This window comes from Misgurnus anguillicaudatus, unplaced genomic scaffold (genome assembly GCF_027580225.2).
Source record: "Misgurnus anguillicaudatus unplaced genomic scaffold, ASM2758022v2 HiC_scaffold_31, whole genome shotgun sequence".
Classification (NCBI taxonomy): domain Eukaryota; kingdom Metazoa; phylum Chordata; class Actinopteri; order Cypriniformes; family Cobitidae; genus Misgurnus; species Misgurnus anguillicaudatus.
The window spans coordinates 4,244,866-4,272,755 of record NW_027395281.1 but is presented as its reverse complement, the minus strand read 5'-3'; the positions used below and the strand labels follow the sequence as shown (position 1 = coordinate 4,272,755).

The 27,890-nt window shown below is 36.1% G+C and overlaps 1 protein-coding gene and 1 long non-coding RNA gene across 2 annotated transcripts in view; one reads left to right on the top strand and one right to left on the bottom strand.

The window, feature by feature from the left end:
- Positions 1-3,203: 3,203 nt before the first annotated feature.
- Positions 3,204-27,890, bottom strand: part of LOC129453364 (uncharacterized) — a 38,303-nt gene continuing 13,616 nt past the window's right edge. The window contains exons 4-6 of the mRNA XM_073865450.1: positions 16,659-16,964; positions 13,751-13,848; positions 3,204-4,427 (exon numbers count right to left, since the gene is read on the bottom strand). Of these exons, the coding sequence (XP_073721551.1) occupies positions 13,766-13,848; positions 16,659-16,964 (389 nt within the window). The 3' untranslated portion in view covers positions 3,204-4,427; positions 13,751-13,765. The remainder of the gene's footprint in view (positions 4,428-13,750; positions 13,849-16,658; positions 16,965-27,890) is intronic.
- LOC141363018 (uncharacterized) lies at positions 20,957-23,260 on the top strand. Its single transcript, XR_012368529.1, has 4 exons — positions 20,957-21,128; positions 21,531-21,579; positions 21,980-22,023; positions 22,446-23,260. It is a non-coding gene; the product is annotated as an uncharacterized lncRNA (long non-coding RNA).

Genomic DNA, 27,890 nt, shown 5'->3' with positions numbered 1-27,890 from the left:
CAATAACTTACTGTATTACAGCCTGGTATGGGAATTGTTCAACGGCTTAAAAAGCTACATTACAGAGGGTTATAAAAACATCACAAAAAATTATCGGACTTTCACTGCCCCCCCCCCCCTTGATGAGATCTACAGGCGTCGCTGTTGCAAAAGAGCATCAATTATCATTAAGGACAGCACTCACCCCTCTTGTAATCTGTTTGCACTACTACCGTCTGGAAGACGCTACAGAGCTCTAAAGACTCTGACTTCAAGATTCAGAAATAGTTTTTATCCAACTGCTATTCTAGAACTTAATTCTCTTTCCTGTGTCCCTATCCTCTCACAACTGCTTTAATGATCCCGAATGAGCATGTATGCAATATGTAAAGTTAATTCACATAAGACATTTTTAAGTTACTTTTATTGTTTTTTAAATTATTTTTTAATGTAGATATTATGGATGAATACAGTGCCTTTTTTTATGAGAGATGTCAAATTTCGTTGTGTACATGCAATGACAATAAAGGTAAAACTAAATCCCCTATACAGGTACATAATAAAATGCATTATAAAGATTTATACCATGGGCCTGCTTGAATGCTTTATTCTGATTGGTTGAGAAATGTTTTGTTAAATAAAGCCTGCTTTTAAATTCACATTTTGTCTCATTCTAAGTTTGTGCATGGGTCATTAAAAAAAATAAACACAACTATATCTTCTCATTGGACGGGGTTTGATCGCTTTGAAAACCAAAAAGGGTGTTGGACTTCATCCAGTGATACACAGACCCTTGTGTGTAAGACATCAAAGTATCACAAGATCATTCGCATCTGTGTTCTTGAATCATGCTGCGATGTTGTATGCTTAACAGTCGCGGCCTGCATCTGGTGACTTCTTTTTCGAGGGCACACAATAGGGTATATGTCGAATGTCATGTGACCAAACCGGAAAACTGGGTTGATCGCTTCTGGTTGCTGCCAGGTATTATTATTTGTGTTATGTTCTTTTTTATTCTAATATCTGAATGTATGTGAAAAGAAAATGCCTTTGTCAAAAGCTATAACGTATAAAGAAAAAGTTAGTACATTTTCTTTTACTTAGGTTTAAAATATTAACAAGCATAGAAATTGGTTATTCTCGTCTTTAATAGCTCCTGAAGGCTTTATGTATGAAAACAGCACCATTGTTGTCATGTTGTGTATTGGCCACCAGTTGTGTGATTGCAGTACCAGTTTTAGCCACAAGTTTTGGGATTGCAGTATCAGTTTTGGCCACAATCCTACATACTGTTCCTTTAAGTACCTACTCAATGACAGTTAAAATAGTATATAGTATGAATATGGATAGTAATGAATTCGGACATACTACATACGCCATATTGATACATCACGTGACATACGTCGTCATAACAACAAGTTAGTTGATAACTGGAATGACGTTACATACTACTTGCCTTATCTACTGTTTTTCGTCTATAGTATGAAAGTAGGCGGTTTCAGACTAAATGTACATGTCGTGACAAGCTTCTCATAGGGCACAACTTACTTTCCCATTTCTGTTAACCTGAGGCTGTCTCAGTTTAACAGAAATGGGGAAGTAAGTTGTGCCCAATGAGAAGCTTGTCACGACATGTTTATTTAGCCTGTCGTGTGTGGTTCCTCATTCAAAATTTGTTTGGTGCGTCAACTGAAACTATGTGCATCATTTCTTGTCAAAATAAGTGTCTGCTGCACATGCATCTAAAGGGTTTATGATAAAAGAGACACTTGCGTTTATACTCGCTTAATCTCATGCATAATCAGAGTGTACCATACGAAACAAAAATATATTGCAGTATATTGGAAAATATAATGTAATATATTAGACAACATATTCCCATATATGGGATTTAATATTTATATTTTCCAATATATTCCAATATATTTCAAGTAATATATATATATATATTTTTTTTTTAAGGGTGGTGTTAATGTCTTGTGAGTATTTTGTGAACGTGAGCATCTCTTATCATAATTGGTTTTGACACGTGTGCAGCAGACACTTATTTTGACAAAACACATGTTTTGAAAACACGAGCAAACCCACTCCGAACACATATTGTGAATTCCCAACCCTCCAAAGAGCAGTCACCAGCCGCCACTAATGGTCTGTGCACTGCCGCATTGAAGTTGATGTTTCTTCATTTTTGTTTGTGCTCAGAAATCTTTCAATGAAACTTGTGTCATTATTTTTATTGGAAAGTTTTTAATTATCTTGGTATATAGAGTAAATGGCACACACATTTAGATAAACTGATAAAAAGAGAGACAAAGTGTTACAGTTTTTCTCAATTGCTAAAACACAATTTCTGAAACCTTGCTCCTTTTTCTGAAAACATTAAACACAAAACCTCATCTTCAAGCACTATTTGCAAAACCTCTGACTTGCAAAATGAAACTTTCGCCCCAAAACAGTTCTACCTGTTTATTCAAAATCAAACACTGCTCTCAATCCATAAACAAAGGGATCATAATGATATACACTACCAAACAGTGAGTAAACACTACACCAAAAAAATAGAAAACACATGGTTCAAAACATAGTTTTAATGGAGAAGCACATTTTTACAGATTCATTGTCATTGACTGGACAAATTGCAAATGCATTGATACAATCAAGCAGATGATTAAGTAAGGGATAATGTAGAGGCAGCTGGTAGTTATCGGGAAATAAGCCCCGACAGTGTATCACACTGAAGGGGCTTATTTCGCGATAACTACAGGCTGCCTGTACATTATCCCGCTTATTACACGGCTACTTGCCACATAAGAAAAAAATAAGACATGAATTGGAGCGGTTATTATTTGAAAAGAACGAACCTGCAAATGTCTCAACTGAACCAATCAGAATCAAGCATTCCAGAGAGCCGTGTAATAAGTACAATTGTCTGCCGTTCCCTCCATTTTCAATTAAATTTTCATGAACATACAATTGTGTACAATTATGTTGTATATTGACAACATGGCAACATTTTTTGCAACATCTTGTTCATGAACAATGACACATGGACTTGCCATTTTGATGGGACTGACATGTTCACTGATGTAAAAGTTCACTTTTGAGTGATGATTTTTACCCATATTTTTACAGTACTGTACCCTGCATCTCACAAACTTGTCATTTGTTTCTGTGATACTGTAAAACTGTAAAGCAGTCAGTACTAACAAAAGGAAAGCACAATGTTCAGGGACATACAATTTGTTTATTGTTCAGTATACAGTCTAAAATGCACTCTACTACTGTATACAACAGGGAACTGGCTTATATTGGTTGTGTCACATCATTTGAAACAGGTTAAATCAATGACATGTGTGATGATACTTGCAATTGATTGTTGCCGCTTGTGTTTAGCAGTATGCACACTGTAAAAAAATGTAGAAATTACAACTAGTTGCCAGTAACTTACTGTAGATTTTACATTTGTTATTTACTGGCAACAGTTTGTTTAAAGTTAAATCTTAACCTACTTGTGCCTGGTTTCACAGAGAAGGCTAAGGCTAGCCCAGACTAAAATAAATGTAGCTTTCTTAATTAAGAATAACTTTTTTCTTAACTTTATTAAAAAAAAAGTCAGTCTCATTGTTTTGTCTCAATATCACAATAGTTATGTTTTTTCTAAGGCATTCAACTTAAATATCCTCATTTAACTAATGCATAGTCTTGGTTTAAGCCAAGCCTTGTCTGTGAAACCAGGCATTAACTTTTAAAATGTTCATTCATGTCTGTTTATCACATTGCTGAAAATACTGGCACAGTAGTCAAGCATGAGGTGTAAAATATTAAGAAATATACAAAAATAAAAAAAGATGTTTAGCATAGGCAGAAAGTATAAAACAATAAATGGAAAAATAATAAATAGTAAAACTGTTTTGCTGTAAGTGTTGCAAAAACCTTCAAAACAGAAAAAGTACAGCAGTGGACATATTGCACAGACTGAGATGTTGAAATCTGTCATACAGTAGATACAAGAAATGAATAAAATTAAACATTTCACAGTTCAAGGAAAATATTAAGAAGCAAATAAGCCACCATGTGAGGAAATGATGCACCAATTTATTTATTTAAAGCTTTGCTTGTTGTTATAGCTGACTCTTTACTACTGGCTTTAAGATATGAATAAACAGAGTCAGTTGTAGCCTACATAGGCAGTGAAAAAAAGCAAACTTTTATATTACATTTTATGAGCTTGCTTGCTTACACCAAAGCAAATTAAAGCTTTTAACACTTGCTAAGTTTCACAGATAATTTTAATGTGTTATATAGACATTACATTTTTAACATTATATGACTGTCTTTGAACTTAATACTTTTGTTATATATCATATTCAGTGACTATGGATCACTGCTGTTGGAGGTCTGTGTGTTTAGATGGTCACTGTTCGCATTATTTTCATTTTTACTCATTCCTACAAAGAAAACACAGAAAGAATCACAGGTGTTAACAGATCATATGATCATCAGTTTTAACATTTGATATATGACTGTGTTGAGTTTGTGTTGTAAAACTAAACATCAATGTCTCTTTTTTTTTACTGCCACAGACATTATTTAAAGCAACACTAAAGAGTTCCCTTTCGAGGAACTCGAGCTGGGTCGCCATAGCAACGCTTTCGGGAACGCCTCGGCGTGACTGATCTGAAGCATGTGTAACACATAATCAATAATTTGATGATTGGATATAGGCTGGATGCCGTACTGACCAGGGGTATAAGGCGGCATCCCACACAAACACACTCGCTTTTAGTGCCTCAGCAAGTGACTGCGTGTACGTTTGCATAAATCTGAAGTATGTTTAAGAAGTTCAAGTTTGTGTATCTCCCTGTCGGTGCGATATCACAGACAAGGATACACATGTATATGTGTCTTAGAGCGCAGCATGCACAGTTGGCTTTTGAGGAAACTGACTGTGTGCACTGTGAGAATTCCCGTGCATGTGTTGCGCTCCAGCTTCGTGCTTAGAAAAGGATATCTCGGGCTCGCTCCCTCATGGATCCGGTCCCGCTTCTGTCGAGGCAGAGCGGTGACTGCACTCGTGTGTGCAGGTGGCGGTATCCCCGCCTACACCCGTGACATCTGTCTCTCGCTCTCTAGGAAGCTCGCTTTTCAGCTGCGGTTGCCCTCGTGGGAGTCGCAATATGATTTCGTGCAGGCGGCGGTATCTCCGCCTGCACGTGAAGTCCCTCTCTCTCTCTCGCTGGATCGGGAAGGCGCCCTGCGTGAGAGCTGTCTATCTCCGGAGAGATGGATCCTCTTCATAATCCGCCTACTGTTTAAGGCTAAACGTGCCGTTTCCACGTGAAGCCAACTCTTTTAACAGTATGAAGGTATTATATATACATACGTTTTACACCTGTATGTGTAGGCTATGTATGTGCATCTGCCTGTCACAGCCTGCATGAGCTGTTTGTCATTGTTTGATGAGTCAAACAGTGATTTTGTGTCTATGCTGTGTGTTGCTTGTACAGCTGTGCACAGCATTTATTCTCCTGATCGGCCGCTGGTGCGTCATAAGTCAGATAATGATTTTGTGTGTTACGATTCGAGACCCTCATCTGCTGAGGCGGGTGACGTCTTCGTTCGTGGCACTCACTTTCTTATTGAAGCAAAGCAGCTCACACCTCATTCATGGTGCCTGCTTCCCTTTGGTGCGTAGTACGACAGGCAGCCGACATTAACCTTCACCTGCATACAGCTGGCTCCAGTAGTGCAGCATGGCTACATTCTTGTGCAGGAGGCTGTAGAACCTCCACATGAGAAATGACAGCTTACAGCCTTTACTTTATTGTTCCAAAAGGAGGGGAATCTTTCAGTGATGCCTAATGTGGCTTTCTCTTTTCCCCAATCACTCTGCCACAGAAGTTCTGGAGGAAGCTTGCCAGAGATATGGCCTGTTGGTTTGGCTTCTTAGGGGGCCAGGCTCGTAGGCTCATGTCTCCCAACTGAGGTTGTGGAGACCATACTTTACTCCTGACAAACCCAGTTAACTGCCCTGTTTATGTGGTACTGAGGTTTCTGCAGGAGCAATTCTCTGTTGGCTTAATTCCTTCCCTTATTAAGGCTTAGGTGGCAGCGGTTTCTGCCTACCATACTCCTTCTGGAAGGACCTCATATCTCGTCTGGACAACCCCTCGAGAGAGCTTTATGCCCTTAAGTGGAGAATATTTCACCTATTGGTGTTTAACTCCCCTTACAAACCCAGTCAACTGGCCTGTTTATGTAGTACTGAGGTTTCTGCAGCAGCAATTCTCTGCTGGCTTAACTCCTTCCACCCTTAAGGTCTAGGTGGCAGCAGTCTCTGCCTACCATGCTCCTTTGGAAGGACCTCATGCTCCCGAATGAGGTTGTGTGAACCAGATGATCACTTCAGAGCTCCCTCAACGAAGAAGCTTATGCCCTAAAGTAGAGAAACTTCACCTTTCGGTGTTCAGCTCACCTGACAGACCCAGTCAACTGCCCCTTGATGTGGTACTGAGGTTTCTGCAGGAGCAATTCTCTGCTGGGTTAACTCCTTCCGCCCTAAGGTTTAGGTGGCAGCAGTCTCTGCCTACCATACTCCTTTGGAAGAATGTCATGCTACCAACTGAGGTTGTGAAGGCCATATCATTACTCCACCTTTAACCCCCTGGGGTCCAAAAACGCGGGGCCGCATTTTGACGTGTTTTTTCCTTATCATGGCAGAATCAACTTAAAATACTCCATCATTAATAATCATACACTTACGTGTTTGACATCATTTGAAATGGTAAAGGGTCTTCTTTAATATGTGTTCATTCACAATAACAACAGATCTTTGTGTTTTTGTCAAATAAAGAAAATAAACAGGGTGTGCATCCAGACATTTCTGTCTCCGCCAGCTGTCTCTCAAAACACGTTACAAAAATCAATTGAAACTCCGCGAATACTCGTCACACAAGCATGATACACACATCCAAAGAAAGCCTGAAATGTCTACTTTTAAACAAGCTAAATATAATCAAAAACAAATATTGCCTGTTTATGTAATCTGCATTGAAGTAAAGAGAGTACCGTTTTTCCTGGCTGACTTCATTATCTTTAATTTGGTCACGCCCACAGCTGTTGACATGGTAATGAAGACACGAGCCGTTCAACCATAACAAGCAAAGCGTAAAGTTTGATCAGATTTAAAGACTTTTTACCGCATGTTTGGATTATAAACTTTATTCACACACGTGAGGAATATCTTCATTTATGTCTGGACATTGAGGAAGAGAAGCATTTATCTTTAACGTTACCTTAGAAGAACAATGGAGAACGCACTGCTGGATTAGAAGTAAGCAACGTTAACAGTTAATTTATACCATTTATATTTGCTATCATGTAACTTAATATGCTCATGGCTTGTGCAGTTCAGCCTACATACAGTAACGTTAAGCAACCTTAGCAGACTACACGCTTCGGATTGAAAAACTTTCGTTGTTTACAAACGGACGCGATCTCACGTAATGGCGGATTTCACTGTTTCATGCTGTAACAGTGTTAAACACAGTTATTCACTTATATCCTTCATGGAAACTTTCAGTAAGCCTGAACTGCTGTATCTTTTAAGTGTGTGCTGTAATATGATTCCATGTTTACATGCTTATTTACAAACAAATCCGCGTGACCTCCCGTAATGGCGGATATCTGTTACATGCTGTAACAGTGTTAAACACAGTTATTCACTTATATCCTTCATGGAAACTTTCAGTAAGCCTGAACTGCTGTATCTTTTAAGTGTGTGCTGTAATATGATTCCATGTTTACATGCTTATTTACAAACAAATCCGCGTGACCTCCCGTAATGGCGGATATCTGTTACATGCTGTAACAGTGTTAAACACAGTTATTCACTTATATCCTTCATGGAAACTTTCAGTAAGCCTGAACTGCTGTATCTTTTAAGTGTGTGCTGTAATATGATTCCATGTTTACATGCTTATTTACAAACAAATCCGCGTGACCTCCCGTAATGGCGGATATCTGTTACATGTTGTACAGTGTTAAGACACAGTTATTCACTTTCGTATCTGTCATGGCAACTTTGAGTAAATGCTGCACTGCGGGATTTGCTGTAAAATGATTCCATATTGTTTACATGCAAGGTAATTCCATACATTGCGCTTTACACGCGACACCGTTTTTATGAGCTCCGCGTTGTTTACACGGAGACGCGAGCTCGCGCACATCCATTTGCGATGTGTTTTTAAAGTTCATACTCGCTTACAGAAACGCGTTTAAAACAGAAGCTAGACGATAAGGGGATGGGCATCTGAAAACAGTCATCTGAAAACAGCTTTTTATATAACTAATTATTGCAGATGTTTATCTGAGATACTAATTTAGTTTATGATAGTTTATCTGAATGTAGTGCTATCATTTACCCATCAGTTATGTATGTAAGGGTATTTCTGTGGACAACTTATGCTAACAGCTGTTTATAACTCTCTTAGAGGTCTGCATCCCTCTCATCAGTACAAAACTATGAAGTGGAAAAACATATTCACACTCTTTGGACATAAAGTTATATGGTAACATGAGCCACATGAAGTTTACAGCTCTGTTGTTTATCAGTTTCTTATACAAGTTAAGGTTTTTAATAGGGTTTGTTTCCAAATAAACTGAAAATGTCCTACTGACCTTCATTTCTATTTTGATTATATTGTTAACTTCTTAATAAACCTCAAACAAACGTGTACATTTGTCCTCACATTCTTTACTGTAGTTCCCTCCTGCCTCATTATGCAGCTCATTATGCGAGCCTTTGTTTGCTAGCTGTCAATCAATCCTTCTCGCATACGGCCACTCTAAACAAAAAGTGTCTTACAATTTCTAAATCAATACATTGTTTTATGTGAATAAGTAGGCGGGATGATTTTCACATCATTTTAAAGAAAAAACTCTAGGCTACTAGATTCTGTTTAGGAAAGTCTTGTTAAAACATGTTTAGTATGGGTTTTGTGAACTTATATCAGTGACTTAAAATTTTTGCTTTTTTAAAAAACACGCATAAACCTTTTTCTCTGAAAAATATAAACATGTACATACATGTAGCTCATATAATATTATAGCTCAGTTTGTGCTGAACACAGTGGTATGAGACACTTGCCATTATTATGTTTTAAAGCAACTGAAAAAAGACCAAATGTAAGAGCATGTCAGAACCTCTGACAGTGTCCCAAAATGGTCGGACCCCAGAGGGTTAAGGTATAGGTGGCAGCAGTTTCTGCCTACCATACACTTCTGGACTCTCTGAGGGCAGTCTACATACCAGGCCACCTGAATGTGGCAGATGCCAACAGACATCTCCAGTGGGAGTGGAGACTTCATCTAGATGTGGTGAACCACATCTGGAAAAGGTTTGGACGCGCAGAGGTAGATCTGTTTGCATCCCAGGACACCACAGTTTGCCCACTGTGGTTTCCATGGTACAGGCGTGGCCGAGGCTATGTCTGTATGCCTTTCCCCTGGTTGTGTTTATCCCTCCACGGGGAAACTTTATTCCCTTAAGTGGGAAATTTTCACCTCTTGGTGTTCAGCTCATCTGACAGACCCAGTTTACTGTCCTGTCGACGTAGTTCTGAGGTTTCTGCAGGAGCGTTTCTCTGATGGATTAACTCCTTCCACCCTTAAGGTTTATGTGGCAGCAGTTTCTGCCTACCATACTCCTGTGGAAGGCTCATCAGTGGGTAGACACCCATAAGTGGCTCGCTTTGTTGCACTCGCAGGTTGCGACCTGTTAGCCGCACTAGGGTGTAGGGCCGTCAATCTTCCTCTATTATCCCATTCGAATTTCATTCATTATTTTTTTTAATATTCAATTTATAATCGATTATTTAATGCTCAAATTTGACTTGTTAATATTTACTATACCTATCTACACACAGTGTAAAAACGGGCTTATGCATTGCCAATGCCACTATGAGCTCGTATAGTTGACTTGCTTTAAATTATGTCCACTAGAAGACATTGCAGTATTACTAATAAACATGTAATTATTTAATAACAGGTGATATCTTTCTTGCTAATTAATGATTAAGCTTAGACACAAAATTAACAAAGTTGTCAACTTTAATGAAAAATTTCATTATCAACGCAGTTCTCTTTGTTCACGTATGAGGGCTGCGTAGATCGCATCATTAGTTATACAATACTTACACACAGCACACACATCCCCTGGCCTCCAATTTCTCTATTCTTTTTTCATTTAAACACACCTTAGAGGAAGTGTGATCTTGAACAAGTATTTTGTCACTGGTCGAAAAGACAAACGTATCCAAACAAATTAGCATTAAAGACATTCCCAAAACGGTCGGAGACGGACTGAGAGCGGTTTTCTCCTGACACTGTCCTCTTCACCTTGGCTGCTCAGTTCTCGTCTTCCTCATAACCTTCCTCCGCAATCGCTATCAGCTCCGCTTTCTCTTTCTCACGTACCTTCTGCTGCTGGTCTTGTTTCAAATGAATTAGCCGATGGAAATGCGGGTCGAGGTAGCTAGCGGTATTTAACAGCATAAATGCGTTAGATAGTGAACACATAAAAAAATATTTTTAAATCTATTTTTTTTTTAAATCCCATTCGAATAGTAGTTTTAACATTCGATTAGTATTATTTTTTTTAATATTCGAATTATGTTCGATTACTGAAATTCGTTTCAACAGCCCTACTAGGGTGCCTACTTGGGACCTAGCGGTCGTGCTGGAAGGGCTCTCGTTGGCTCCGTTCGAGCCACTTGAGACTTCGCTAGATAGGTTTCTGGCCTTTAAGACTGTGTTCCTTCTGGCTATTACTTCTTTAGAGCGAGTGGGGGACCTTCAGGCCCTGTCGGTATCCCCGACATGTCTTGAGTTTGCACCAGGGATGGCTAAGGCTTTTCTACACCCAAGGCCAGGTTATGTTCCTAAGGTGCTGAACAATGTGCCGAGGCCCATTGTTCTGCAGGCCCTTTGTCCTCCCCCATTCAGGAGTGCGGACCAGGAAAAGCTGAATTTGGTGTGTCCTGTGTGAGCACTGGATACATATGTTCACAGGACTGCTCAGTGGAGGAAGTCCGAGCAGCTATTTGTGTGCTTTAGTTCACCCAGAAAAGGTTTACCGGTGACCAAGCAGACTCCGAGCAGATGGATAGTGGATGCTATCTCACTGGCTTATAAAGGACCTCTTTAGGGTCCCAGGTTCTTTTGCCTTGACTGTGTTCAGTTATACACGCTGCAGGCATTTGGTAGTATGGAAGCGTGGGCATCTCGTTCCCCAAAGCGTTGCTATGGCGACGCAGCTCAAGTTCCTCGAAAGGGAACGTCTCAGGTTACGTATGTAACCCTGGTTCCCTGAGAAGGGAAAGAGACGCTGCGTCTCCATGCAATACTCCCTGCATCCCTGCAGGCACTTGCTTCGGCACTTGGTAGCGAGTGTGTTTGTGTGGGATGCCTTCTTATACCCCTGGTCCGCACGGCATCCAGCCTATATCCAATCATCAAATTATTGATTATGTGTTACACGTGCTTCAGATCAGTCATGCCGAGGCATTCCCCAAAGCGTTGCTATGGCGACGCAGCGTCTCGTTCCCTTCTCAGGGAACCAGGGTTACATACGTAACCTGACACGTTTTTGCTCTCTGCTCCCCCTACAGGTTAGAAGCGTAATTGTCCATTACACCCTGTTTCAAGTGGATGAACGATTGAAACTTTTTTGGAAAAGTTATTTTACAGAAAAAAAAACTCTTTAGTGTTGCTTTAACACATAAGTCATTTTAAAATCCAAGAGATTACAATGTAAAGAGATCCATGGTTGGCCTAAAGTAAAATTCATACAGTAGTGTAAATCATTGCATGTGAAAATCCAGCTATATAATTTTTTTGTGATTTATTGTTTTCTAAATAAACTCAACCTACATAACGTAAAGAACATTGTGTGAAAATATAACCTTAATATATTTAATATTGACTGAGTAAGATCATGACAAATATTAAAATCAATGAGTGAAATCAAACTTTAATACTGCTCATATATTTTATGACCAAACATTTTGAGGTGGTTTCGCGGACAGTGATTATCTTAAATCAGGATTAGGCCTTAGTTTAATTAGGAAATATAACTAGTTTTAACAAACATCCCTTACTAAATTGTGTGCATTCTGAGTCAAAACGAAGGGCACTGATGTATTTTAAGATATGACAGTACAAGTTGTTTTGAGTTTGGACAGCTCGTACATTTATTTTATTTTAGTCTACTAGGACTAGTGTTGAGAAAGTTACTTCCAAATTGTAATACATTATATATAACAAATTACTGTCATTTGAAAGTAATAAGTTATATTACAATATTACTGTCTCTGAACTGTAATGAGTTACACTACTTTTGCGTTACTTTTGAGTTACTTTCATAAAAATAACAGAAGTATGACTAGGCATTATAAAATGTTAAAATGTAGTTTGTTGCTGCTTATAAATCTAGAAGTTATGTGTTGGCCCTCGAGCTTTGAATAGGCAAAGTGAAGATTTATGGCAAAATACAGTAACAGTCACTGTCAGAATCAAAAACATAGACAAATGATCTGGTAAAAGTCTGGTAAATTATGGTACACATACCAAACACAATAGAACCCACTATAATGCAACCTATAGCCTAATAACATGGCAAGACACGCAACCTCTTTTCATTTCTATTCTTTAATTCACTTTTAATTCAGATTCACAGCACAAACCTGGCATGCACTGGATTGACACAACTTATCAAAAAGTGCTATTGGAGGATCAGGCCTCAAGGAATACAGCTCATTTCAGTCCAATATAGGGATTACATGTAGGCTAAAATATAATTGCTTAATAAAATAGACAAACAGAGGAACACTGCTTTTTGCCAAACAATGAATATAGGTTCCCATACAAAGGCTGGTAAAAACTTTAAACAGTGATGTTTAAATGTACTATTTAGATAACCATGTTTAAGTCTACACTAATGTTATGTTGTAGTTTAGGTTGCTGTTTGTAATAAAACTGTAGATAGCATAGGAGTAGCCTAGCAATCTATTATGTATACTATGTATATGGACTGTAACCATACCAACGTTAACTTAACTTGTCATTGCTGCTGTTGATATGGATTTTACTGGCAGGCTTTTTAAAAGTCTCGTTACTTCTGAGGTTCAGGCAGCACAGGAGACCGATAGAAACTTTCTGTTGCTTTTACTAAGTTCTCTCACTCGCAGAATTATGCGTGTGCTGCGCTACCGGACCTGATTGCGACCACTTTAGTCAATGTTTGTACAGCCGCGGACTTCCCAGATTCGGCTCTTTTTAAGAAACGCGTGTATATTTGACACGCATCTTGTCCAAATCGCAGTTCAAATACAAAATGAAAGTAAAAATTAACATGCTGCATACAGCACTCGGAAACAGAAATACGAACGTTATTCTACACAGCAGATTTTTCCTGTTTTTCCTGTTTCCTATTTGTAAATATATTTGAGTAAAATATTACCAATTTTTTTATCAGTAATGTGTTATATTACTGCGTTACAGCAAAAACAAATATATTACTGTAATATATTATATTTTGTAATGCGTTACTCCCAACACTGTCTAAGACTTGTCTAATCCCTGTCCAGGAAACCACCCATTTATGCATTAGAAAATTAAATATAAGTATTTTTAATAAATATTTAACACAACTCCACAACAAAAGACTGTTATTAAACTGCTGTCATGTCATGTCATGTGATATATTACTTACACCTCCTGTAGCAGGCTAAACCAGGACTATCACCGACATGATCACTAGTACAAATAATCCAGGACCAATCATCACCTGGTGGGACCTTGAACTGGATCCTACAATGATGAAGGATATGAGTTAGTCTAACTGCTCTTCAAAACATGGTGTAAATGTTATTCCGTGTAAATATCACTGTAGAACAGATCTTAATTTACTAAATATATTTCCAGAATTCACAAGTTAAAATCATGTTTGTTTTTCTTCTTTTCTGTGCCAGGACTGTGGCAAATCTGTCTTCTATACTGTTTTTGTGCTCGTGTTACTTTTTGTCTTCTTTGTTTCTAGATGTCATGTGCTCTACTGTCTTGTCTTGATCCAACCTCCTTGTTTCCTAATTAATGATTCTCTCATTGGTTCATTCCCCAAACCTGATTCCTGCTTCCTCTCTTGTTAGTTTTTTTTTGTTCCTGGAAAGCCCCTGTAACTCTTGATCCTGATAATCTTTCCACCCAGATCTCTTCTTGGACCCTGTGCTGCTCATCTGAAGCAGTCTCTTCCCGGGACCTGCCCAGGACTGTACACCTCTGCCCTGGTCATTTCATCAGCCACTTGTCTTGCATTTAATTTTGTTTCACAGGGGGTCTGGACTGCTGTTTGTCATCTGGCTCTGTGGTCCTGCCCAAGTGATCATTTACTGTTATCTCTGTGTCCCTGCCTGCACTTGAGCCGTCTACTGATTGTTCAACTGAGTCCTTTGTTCAAGAAATATCCCATATACAGGAAAGGATGCATATGTGTAGCCTTCGCACTCTGAAATCACCCACAATCCTATGCACGCAGCACCGAACGCACACCTTTTCACTGATGTAATGATGGGCACTTGCTAGCCTGTTCCATTTGTGTTTTTCAGGGGCTAGGCGAGGCTCCTCTTTAGCATTCGAAGGAAGTGACTTGACATTAGTCCCTTTCACACATACAGTCTTAACTGGTAATTTACTGGTAAATTGCAGTTAACAGATCATGTGTGAACAGAACCTTTCCGGTAAATCAGTGCTCCCAATTTACCAGTAAGACAGGTTGTAAGATTACCAGTAATTTACAGTGAACGAAAATTATAGGATTACCGGCATTTAGAATGGACGACGTCAGACCGTGCTGACAGCTTTGGGCCAATCATAGCGTTTTAATACAGATGACGCGTTTACCCCCGCACTGTTTACGGACGTTTCCACACACATGCTGCTTGAAAGTTGAGCACACCTGAAGTTTACGTCCACATTTCTTCACCAAAGTTGTTTAAAACAGCTTACCGCCGAATTGCCGACGTCCTTAGCACGCCCTCTGTGAAGCCTAAAGTGCAAACAGTACTGTTGTTAAAAACTAGGGATGCACCGAATCCAGATTTTTTTAGGTTCGGCCGAATCCCGAATCCACCGTTTAAGATTCGGCCGAATCCGAAACCGAATACCGAATCCTACTCGCATCCTTATTCCAACACAGTAAAACACATTAATGAAGTAAAAAACGTCCACAGCAGTGTATTTTTCATTTTATTTAATTTTAACTGTACATTATGCCAGGATGACAAGTTGGAAAAACTATTTTGACAATTACCATAAGCCTATGCATAATGAAAGCGATGCGTTGCGACACGCTCGTTTTTCCAATAGTTTTCAGCGCGGAGCTGCTTGCTTATATTTAACTTTGAGTGAGAAGCTCCGCTCGTCAATGTCAGTCTTCACACGGCCGTCCAATCACAGTGGAGGAGGGGCAGGACATTACCACAGCAACCAACCGGCTCACAGCTGAAGCATCACAGCTACCAAGCGCTCGGCTGAAAAACAGCTGGCATTTGGGGTCCTCAAGGCGTTTTCAGCTGTGTTTAAAAGTTTTGGTGTGTCCAGCTGACCGAAAGAAAAAGCTCATCTCCACGTCAGCACCCGATGTGTGTAATCAACGGCTGCGTGACGTCGACCAGCGTAGCGCAAGCCTAGGGTTCGGTTCGGTGGAAAAAAAATCTAGGATTCGGCCGAACCCGAACCCCGCCAAAAAGCCCAGTATTCGGCCGAATCCGAAACCGAATCCTGGATTCGGTGCATCCCTATTAAAAACGCATTTTCGGTTTGACGTCAATGTTGTTTGGTCATGAGCAACTTCGCGACTGTTTACCACAGACGTGAAAACAACAAAATACGGACCGTGGATATGAACTACGTGGATTGTTTACAAATACAACACTGAGCTCGCCGCGTGCTACAGGTACTTCCGCTTTCTCAACGAATTTACCGGTATTTTGATACTGATGTGTGAATGATGTCTTACTGGTAAAATAACGGAACGCCACTGCGTGTGTGAACAGCACATTTTTGTATTTACTGGTAAATTCATTCTGGTAAATTCATGGTAATTTACCAGAATTACTGTGTGAAAGAGGCTATTGAGAAACACCTTCTGCTTAGTAAGACCTTAATTGGCTGCTTCAGGTGTGTTTGATTAGGGCTGGAGCTAGGATAACGTCCCTCCAGGACCAACTCTTGGAACCCCTGTATTATACTCTGACTTCTGTGATCAGTTCAATTTTTGTAAAGCAGAACTTAAAGATCTCAGGGGTATTAAAGATTTCAGTATACAGAATAATAAACCTCATGTTGTGTTCTGCACTATAATTTTTTTATAGTTTCTACCATAGTTATTCAGATCTTTATTGGGTCAGATGATGTTTTACTACTGAGAGATCATGTTCATGTCAAAGAGCAGTTATACATCTTCACATGTGACAAACATCTCAGACACAGAACCTCAGTGTATTTTCTCAGTAATAGTTAAATTAAATTAAATGTAAATGTGGGTTGATTGATTTCATATCATGTAGTTCAGATGTAGATCAAAGATTGAAAGACACAGATATGACAAACAAGACACTCACCAGTGACAGTAACTCTGAATCTCTTCTGAACGATGTGATTGCTGTTAGTGATGTTTACATCATAAATTCCAGACTCATTAGTTTTGATGTGTGAAATGTAGAGATAACCACGTGAATCCATATGCAGTCTGCCACTGAATCTCTTATCAAGGACAGGATCTGGCTGAGGATGGATTCTTCTGTCCATTTTAGCTATGAGAGTCTCTTCAAACATCCACTTTATCACATCATCTTCCTGTGTTTTTGTATCAGGGCTTAGAGTAAGAGTTTCTCCCTCCATCTTTGATACTGGCATTCCTTCATTTGCTACAGAGACAAACACACAGAAAATCAACACAAATCCATAGAAATTAAACATCATAAACTTAATCTCAGTCATTTCACTAAACCGTTACTGAACTAAAGATTTCAACTAAAACATGTAGAGCTTTTTGACATTTTATTTATTGCTCATTGACAGTGTATATTTTGGAGTTTCAAGAGAGTCGGGACTGTTTAGTGATTGGGTTGCGCCTTTCGCTGCTTTTCCCTGTTCCTTTAAATTAACTGTTTTACTTGCATCAGATTCTGTGTCAGCACTCTCCTTTCACACAAGATGAGTCATATTAACAAAAACAATGCATTATTAGGCCTACATCTTTCTGAATTTAATTTCAGGAGCAGACCACATACATAGCGCATATTCTAAAGTACCTTAAATCATGCAATCATTCCAAAACCCTGAACTTTAATATTCAATATGTGCAACATAATGAGTAGAAACAATCTCTGAAATAAAATAAAGTGCTATGTTAAACTGTTCCAATAAATAACAATAAATAAATAAGCTACTGAAAATGTATTTAAAATTGAACAACATATTAAAGACTCTAGACAAATAATATGTGCTACAAACTTCAAACTAAACTAATGCTCGAGAAAGAAAGTGCAGTGCGTGATCGTGACTTTTTAAACAAAAGCCAGTTTATTATCGCCATAGAAACCGGAGGCACATTTGAAACTGCACATGCGCATTAACCCGTTAGCGCTGACTGGCTTTTGATATACCCAGGTCAAAAAGACGTAGTATTTAATGTATTAAAAATATACTTAAAATACAAATAGTATGTTTATAATACATTTGTATTTCCAACATACTTATTTGAAGTGTATTAAAAATACGTTAAATTGCATTTAAACATACTTTTTAAAAGTATACTAGAAGTACACTGGTAATAAATATATACTTAATTACATTTTTTAAGAAATATGCTAAACATAAGAATATTTTTAATGTATTTATATTAAGTGTACTAGAAGTACATTAGTAATAAATATATACTTAATTACATTTTAAGGAAATATGCTAAACTTAAGAATATTTTTAATGTATTTATATTAAGTGTTCTAGAAGTATGCTGGTAATAAATATATGCTTTATTACATTTTTAAGAAATATGCTAAACTTAAGAATATTTTTTATATATTTATATTAAGTGTACTAGAAGTATGCTGGTAATAAATATATGCTTTATTACATTTTAAAGAAATATGCTAAACTTAAGAATATTTTTTATATATTTATATTAAGTGTACTAGAAGTACATTGGTAATAAATATATGCTTTATTACATTTTAAAGAAATATGCTAAACTTAAGAATATTTTTAATATATTTATATTAAGTGTACTAGAAGTACATTGGTAATAAATATATGCTTTATTACATTTTAAAGAAATATGCTAAACTTAAGAATACTTTTAATGTATTAATATTAAGTGTACTAGAAGTATGCTGGTAATAAATATATGCATAATTACACTTTTAAGAAATATGCTTTTTTTATTTTTTCAAAACATGATTTATTAATTGTAATAAACTAACATTGAAATTTCCTCAAGCATTTCAACATTATATCATTCCGATTGCATAATAAACAAAATTTTCAAAGATTTGCTTTAAATCTATATACGTTTAGTGTTTATTTTCAAACAACACACGTGACACACGTGACTAAACCTGATTGGTTGTTGTCATAGTAACACGTCACGGTGCTATCTAAAAGCTGTTGTTCAGTAAGTTCACAACGTGCATGCGGTTGCTTTCATTAAACGTATAAACTAAATTAATCGGTGATCATGTTTCACCAGAGGACTTAGATAAAACAACTTGATTTAAAATGTAAGCAGTTTTAGTGGATCTGACGTCGAGGGAAAAAGTATTTCGCTTTTTGTTTGGAGATGAACGAGACAACACGAGGGGGTAAGTGATGACCGATTTTTGCATTTCTTTATTAAGTTAACTATCAAATAAGTAAAATACTACAGTTGTCCTTATTTTAACCCAGCTTCTTTATGTAACGTTATGTCGGTGTTTCGTGTGGTAATTGGAACATCGCTATTGTGTGACTAGGCATTTCAGAAATCATTAAAACCTTTCATTTTTTTAGCACAGTGACATAAATATGACCAACCAGAGCAAAGTAGACAGGAACAAATGAAGATACAGCCCATAGAAATACTTATTCTTGGTGGTAAGTTTGTTAATAATAACATTAAGTTCACGTTTAAGTTTTTCTATTGCTTCTCTTGCAATGCTAACGTTAGTTTAAAATGAATGTTTGAGCTGTCTTACCTGAAAATACCATGATATGACCATATGGTTATTATAACGTTCAATGGCTAATGTATAGCAGTTCAATCTTGACAACCTTATTGTCTTTTTGTTTATTTTTAAATGTATTTCTAATAACATATGGACACAAAAATGACATTGTAAGAAGGGATACTTTTATGAGAGATTGTAAAACTGCCGAGGCTGGGTTTGATTATATTATATTGTCTTAAAGGTATTGTACTCGGGGTAAGTAATTCTTAAAAAGAAAACAAATCATTAATCATCATTTACCTGCCTGTTGTTTTTCAGATCAACTGCTATTGAGATTTTTGAATTGGGACAAATGTGGAGTGATTCAGAAGAAAAACGTTTGCAACACATCCATTCCAGGTGGCTAATTTCTGTCCTGTTGAGTTATTTATGTAAAAACCATTTTTTTTTTATTGTAAAGCTGTAAGGGACTTGGCCTAGTCATCTTTGCATATACCATTTCGCAGGGCTCCAGACTAACTTTTTTTACCAGGAGCAGAGTGGCCCGCAACTGAAAATTTTAGGGGGCCACCAGAAAATTTAGGGGCACACACGGTAAATCAACATGCTAACCAAATATTCACATGTCTACTAATTTCCACTGTATAACTAATAAATACTTTAATATATTTAAAGTTGTTCCAATTTAACACAATTTCAATAGTTTAAATATAATGCAAATAGATTAAAATTTACTCTAAATATATCTTGAAATGCATTTAATATATTTGAAGTTGTTTCAATATAATACATTTAATATGCATTTAGTATAGTAGCATTTAAATATATTAAGTATGTCCCAAAAAAATACTATTTAAATATATTTCTTTTTCACCTAGGTATATTACAAAAAACGCACCTAAAATGGGAAAAGTAGTTGTGTAATCGACTGTGCTAACAGATTCAGCAAAAATTTAGAGCAGTCTTTTTTCAGACTGCAAAAAACACTCAAAGTAGAAGTAAATCAGCCCTGGTGAAAAACAAATATACTTTATTGTATTTCAAGTATATTTAACTTTGCAATAGTACATTACAAATATACTTACAAAGGAATGTACTTTCTTTAAACATATTTAAAGTATGCTTACAACATATTTGCGCGTATTTTTTACAATTAAACTTTTAACATACTTCAAAATAATTATACTTTAGTATATTTTCTAAAAGTATACTTTAGAAAAATATACTTAAAGTTAAAGTTTTGTGCAATTTTTAAAGTATACTAAATTTAAACTTATTTTAAAATGTATTTTAGGTATACTTTATTGGTATGCTTAAAGTTATCATTATAATAATGCACTGACAGTATATTTCTAAAATACATTATTTAGTATTCTTTAGAAACAGTATATTTTAAGTACATTTTGAAAGTATATGGGGTGTACAAATGTATATTATTTTATGGAGAAATAACGTGGGCTTAAAATTACGAGAGAGCAGTATGTTCAGTTACATTTTATATTGTAGATGTATACATTTGTAATATACTATTAACATAATAAGGTACACTTTTACTTCACTATAGTCAAGCATTGGATAAACCAATTAACTGTGTTTTACCACAAAATAACCATGGTTTTGCTAATAATAATCAATACACCAAAAAAAAAACATGGTTACTAAACTTTTACCACAAAAAAAACGTTCGTTTTTTTGTAGTTTTTGAGTCAATTGCATACCGCTTTTAGCTGTACACATTAATTAACTTAACCAGTTTTCGTAAATGCATTTCAGAGAAAAGTGAATTCTGAGATTTGAATAATGCATCTGACGTATGTGATGACGTCACGACGCACGTATTTTGATTTTTACCAGTCGTTCAAGACGGACGGATTCAGTCCCAAGGTACGTTAAAATATCTTAAAATTAATTATATTTGATTATCGTTTGACCATTCTGAAGTTTATCAGTAGACTATCATATTTCGAACGCGAAATGTTGTCAATAACGCGGTGTCTAACTCGCTATTAGTGATAAGCTGCTGTGTAGCTTAGCTTAGCTTATAGCTAATGTTAAAGGTTTGAAAGATAGCACTGTTAGCCTGTTATATCGAATTAGTACACCCGATTGTTTTGTGAAATATATGTATTGGTGTGTATGTATATGTTAATGAAAAAAGGTAGCGTCAGAAAATCTGTTTTTTTAATGTAGCGTGAAAGTTAACCATTTATTGACTGTTTAGATGTTGTAAGGCTTTTACCTAACTTAACTGTATGTAGTATTAATGATGCTGCATTCTTTCCTCAGAAGCTAAAGTTTTTCAAAGACATTTGTAGGGAGGACTTTGCAGCTAGTGGTAAGTCATTTTAAACTCTTAAGATATAATAATTCATTCGTAGTAGTAAATCAAGCTTCAGTTTAGATTATATAACGTTATATACATATTGAGGCGGTTTCCCGGACAGGGATTAGATTAGTCCTAGACTAAAATAAATGTAAGAGCTGTCCAAACTGAAAACAACTTGCACTGACATATCTTAAAATACACCAATGTCCTTTGTTTTGCCTCAAAATGCACACAGGTAATGTTTTTATTAAGGCATGTTTTTTGAAACTAGTTATATTTCTTAATTAAACTAAGGCCTAGTCCTGTTTTAAGATAACCCATTCCAGGAAACCACCCAATTGTCTGCTTGTTGCATTTTCTTTCTGACAAGTTTTACATTTAAATTTAATACAATAAAATCTTTCTTTAGGAGCTGAAGTATTTTATGTAAGGAGGATTTTGCAGCCCATATAGGCAAGTCATTATAATGAAAACTCTTAGGGGTGGTTTCCCGGACAGGGAATAGCTTTATCCAGGACTAGACCTTAGTTTAATTAGAATAGTTTTAACAAACATGCCTTACTAAAAACATTACTTATGTGCATTACGATGTAAAACAAAGGGCACTGATGTATTTTAAGATATGTCAGAGCAAGTTGTTTTCAGTTTGGACAGCTCTTACATTTATTTTAGTCTAGGACTAGTCTAATTCCTGTCTGGGAAACCGCCCCTTAATATATATGATGACATTTAAGTCAAGCTATAGTTTAGGTAAAAATATATCTGCTATACAATCTCTGCCAGTAAACTATAGATTTAATACAGTAAGTCTTAAATAAATGTAATGTTTTAATATTAAACAATTTTTAATTGAGCTTATTGTCTCTCTTTTTCAGATTTCCTTAGGCTGAACCAAAACCTGCCAGACTAAAGTTGATTTGGGAGAGAAAGACATTGTAAACTCAATCATCTTGACATTCTTCAATGAGTAATTGTTCAATTTTTAGGCAAATACTGTACACTTTGAATGCTGTGAATAAAACTATATTTTAAATATATTTAAAATGAATTGTTTTTGACTGTTTTAATCAGCTTTTATTTATTTGGAAAAAATTATTTTGGTTATGTTACCAGCTAAAGTAATCTATTCCCAAAATAGCACTCTTTAAGTTAACTAATTATTAACGCACTTGAAGTATACTCATTACTAATCTAGCTGCAGGTATGTAAAAGTATACAAAATGTAATGTACTTGGCATATTCATTTTTCACCAGGGCAGTTTTTAGAATTTTGGATTGGCCAAAAATATATAGAATGTACGCAAACAGTCTATTTAAGGTATACTGATTGTATGTTTGCAAGACACTCATAATACATTTGTAATGTACTCCTAACATAAATAAAACACACTCTAAATCCACTTATCAAGCATGAATTTAGCACAAAAACAGTCATGTACTTAAATTGAACTAAATACACTTAAAGTTGTTCCACTTTAGCACACAAAAGTACACTAAATACACTTAAAGTTGTACTTTGTTACAATTAATATACAACTAAAATATATTAAGTACAAAATTAGTTGTTCCAAAATAGCACTCTTTAAATAAACTAATCAATAGCACACTTTAAGTATACTGGTCATTAGTGTGACTGCAAGTATACTTAAGTATATCAAAATTAAATATATTTAGCATACTATTTTTTCACCAGGGAGTAGCAGTAGCCATATGTCAAATTTTGGGGGGGGGGATCCTATACTGAAAACTCTTATTCTGTGTAACTGCAAAGTTTTGTCAGTGACCCTTCATTAAAAAACCTCTATTAGTATTATGTAGGTATGATGACAAAATTTTCAAACACCCCTAAGCTCAAAATTTATGACACTAGTCATTCACAATTCCCTTTACAAAGATACATGGACTGTAAAAATCCATTGAGGATTGAGAAAGTTATGATATTTTTAATATTAAAAAATCAGAGGAAAAAAGTTATATTGATGTCAATGGAAGGTGTGTGACATGTTTTTGCTTGTAACTTTCTCATTTTATAAGATATTTGCATGAAATTTGAACAGAATGTAGAATTGTGTTAGTTCTTTCAAATAAATTCATGAACATTTACTGTTTTAGTTGTATTGGGCCATTTAGTTGGAATTAGTTTGTCATTCAGACTCAGACCCATGGTTTTAGGACGATGCCTGCAGTAGATGTTTTGACAGGATGTTCGCTTTAGTCTATTACCAGAAATGTGACTACCAAATTTCCGAAATTTATTTAAATACATTCGCCACCATAGATTTTGATGAAATTTCGTCAGTACCAAGATAAAAGATATATATCATGACACACATTGTAACAGTACCACGCATGCCGAAACAGATTTTTGACAAAGAATTTTGACGTGCATAACCGTGATGTCAGCATTGCTACATTAGCCTTGTGTTCTACAAAGGTGGGATAGTTTAATAGTGTTCGACAAGACAAACATATATGTCAGGAAAAGCAATGTCTGGCCATATGCCAATGTCCACAGACAACTGGTTGGTTGTTTGGCAAGTTGTTAGGGTCACTGTTAAGGCCAACTAAATTCAATTTAAGATGATAATAGTCCATTTTACTGACGTTTTCGCAAAAGCCACTATAAAACCCGCCATTTTGATGAATGTTTTCCCACTCAACAGGGCAAGCTCCGGCGTGGTCACGTGGAAAGGTGATGTCATTGCATACCCTCTGTTAGATTAATCAAATACATCATCGCGCTGCAGGCAGCTAGGGGTGTCTAAAAAAAACGTACCAAAAGTGTAAGCGTAGAAAAACTGAGGTCAGATGCTTTAGGGATGTTACGGTGACAGAATTTTCCCCGCAGTTAATCAGGGCGTGACAAACCTATACCAGTTTCACCGTGTGGGAGGGTCTTATGAATGCACATGCAGACGTGCACATTTTACTTTCACTTTTGAATTAGATGAAGTTTAACTCGGCGGACACAGGGTCCAAAATGACTTAATATAAAATATTCCTTTAATTTTTAATGGTCCGTCTTGGACCCAGTACCCCATATGAGATACTGTTTGAAAGCTTAGAATCTCTACTTTCTGCAGATTTATTTATTTATTTATTTACACTTAATTTACACTATCACCCCCCAATTTTTTTATATTATTTCATATTCACATATTTAATATTTTTCAAATATGACAAACATGGGCTAGTCTTATATCAAATGAAAGCTCTCACTCTCTCACTATTTTTTGCTCTATTATCATCACATATCCAACAATCGTCAAATGAATAATGAGGTAAAAAATTGTCTTTTGTAAACGTATTTGAAACTTGAGCCTGAGCTGCCTCAGATAGCACAGATAGTCACAAAATCTACATCATCTTTTACCTTAGGTTCTCCTCTACAAAATTTAAAACTTTTTCTTTTGGTTGTGTGCATTAATAATCCCTTGCTATTTATTGTATGTGCAAAACACAACAAAGTACTTTTATGATACTCAATCAAAAAAGTATTTTCCTTCAGTTGAATTAGAATAACTCTGGCATACAACAAAGATATCTTTTTTGAGTGATTACTGCCATTTGCTGGTAACAACCAGAACTGTCAGAACAAACCAGAACTGAGAACACCAGTGAGGTATTTATGAATGCTATATCAATGTTGCCAAACATATCGGCAGACTCTGTTGATGTTCTCCTTGAAAACTTTAACATAAAAGTTAAAAATGCCATTGATGGTATAGCTCCAGTAAAGGTCAGGGTGATCACTGGCAGACGTAAAGCACCCTGGAGAAACACAACAGCAGTACAGCACATGAAAAGAACATGCAGAAAAGCTGAACGTATGTGGCGGAAAACAAAACTTGAAGTACATTATAACATCTATAAGGACAGTCTTCGTGCTTTCAATGTAGAACTAGGCACAGCTAGACAGACCTTCTTTTCAAACATTATAAACAACAACATAAACCACACTCACACTCTTTTTGCTACTGCAGAGAGACTAACAAACCCCCCAAATCAAGTTCCTAGTGAAATGCTCTCTGACAACAAATGCAATGAGTTTGCAACCTTTTTCTCTGAGAAGATTAGTAATATCAGAATATATATATGAAGAGTTTGGTTCCAAAACGCAATAAAATCATTTTGACAAATTTCGGTAAAAACGTGTTTTCTATACCAAGAAAGTGACAAGATGAAAACCACTATTTTCTGTTACAAACTTTCACATAGCATCTTTAGGTTATAAAAACATAAAAAATTCAAATCCATAACTTGATTTTCAAAGATTTATTATAAAAACTGATTATTTTTTCCACAAAATGCAATAAATCCATGGCAAGTTTTTATTCAAAATGCTATAAATCTATTAAATCAATCGCCTATATAAATGTGCATTCATCTTTGCCATTTTATATTCATGTAGTTGACTAGTTGTACACACTGATTAAAAATATAAACATTAATGTCATTAATCAAAACACTTACTTTGTGATATTAAGAACAATGTCATTGCTGCGGTTATACATGACGTCGTCGCTGTATACTTGACGATCAGCTGTAAAATGTTTTGGTCCTGCTCTATTTTCGTTGACTTTGAATAAAATTATGGAAAGTTTTTCATAAGATCCCCTGGGGTCAATGTGCTAGCATAACAGAAACTTGATGCTGTTGGCCCACGCAAACAAGCACCCGTCTCCCGAGTGCCTCTGTGTAAATTATTAGATTTTAATGGCTTACGTTTCTTTCCCGTCACAGAAAACCATCACAGGTTTATCAATGCTATTAAAGTATTATTTTGTTTTTGTTTGTTTGTTGATCACGAAGTACATAGTAGTTGAGGAAAACTAGGATTCCGTGTACTCAACGCCCGCCATCATTTGTTTACATTGCATGAATGGTGCGCTGTAATCTGTGGAGTGGATTTATGGCATTCTGTAAAAAAGGAGGAGTGGCGTTTATTGCATTTTGGGAAAAAAGGGAGAAAAGATGACAGAATAACACGGCGGATATTGGATTTTGCGTTAAATTAAGAATTAACTTTTTAATACTGACCTGATATAATACTGATTCAGGCAGTAACTAATTTTTTTCAAAAATGGCATTTATTGCGTTTTGGAACCAAACTCTTCATATATATATATATATATATATATATATATATATATATATATATATATATATATATATATATATATATATAGCATTTAAATATGGTTTTAGCATTTTAATTTAAATCAAATTTGAACCTGTTAACATAGTTAATGCAACATCAATTACTAACATCAATTAATGTAATTACATAAACAAGAATTAATGAATGCTTATATACAATATAATGTTCATTTTTTGTTCATAATGCATTTACTAATGTGAACAAATACAACCTTTTTGTAAAGTGTTTGTTAAACATGTTTATAATGTCCTCAGTTGTTCTGTGTTGTGCATGTGAGTGGTCACAAGAGGGCACCAAAGTGTAAGCTATGTAAAACGCGTTTGCGTTAATGTTTGTCCCCTGTGGGTTACGGTAGATCAGTGTGTGTGTGTGTTCATCTCTGCATGTATGTAGAGCTGCTCTGACCGTGAGAATGATGTATCAACAGCAGCAAGTTAATAAATATACTTTAAGATTAATCTCCATCATCATTTACTTCCGAATGCATCGCAAGCTGCCATCAGCAGTGTAGCACAACTCAACAGTGCTACAGAAATGTTTATTTTTATTATTATTTAGTAGTAGACATAAACATAATTCAGGGTTTGTTCTGATCACAGTCATAGCTCTAATAATACAGTATATTAATATAAACCCTGAACGAGCAACTTAAATCAAACTTGTGTACAATTTGACGTACAAATCTTATTAAAGGTAGAAAATTGATTTAATTAAGAGCAGTGAGAGATTTTCTCTTTTATGAGGATACTTGCAAAAGATGGGAATTTTGACGCGTGTATGCATTTAAGGCTAATACAACGGCAAAATACTCACGAGCTTAATGAGAAGCGGATACGCGGCTTGCACGCTCCTCTTAAACAGAAACAGGTATATAGCGCATATAACACTGTTGTTTGTGTTTCAACGGCTTAAAATCACAACTTAAAACTGCGGTGCATGAACAAATGTTAAACTTTATGACCACGCGCACAGCAACGTGATGTGGGCGCGTAACCTCAAATGAGAAAATACTATGAGTTAAGTGTGTGCACTCAATCTGCAGACTGCTTAAACTTCGGCAGCTAATGAGGTGGCTATAAATTGTAAAACATAACCCACCAAACTGGCTAGTAATTTGACATCGTTACCACAATAGCTGGACATGATTTTCATAATTTCA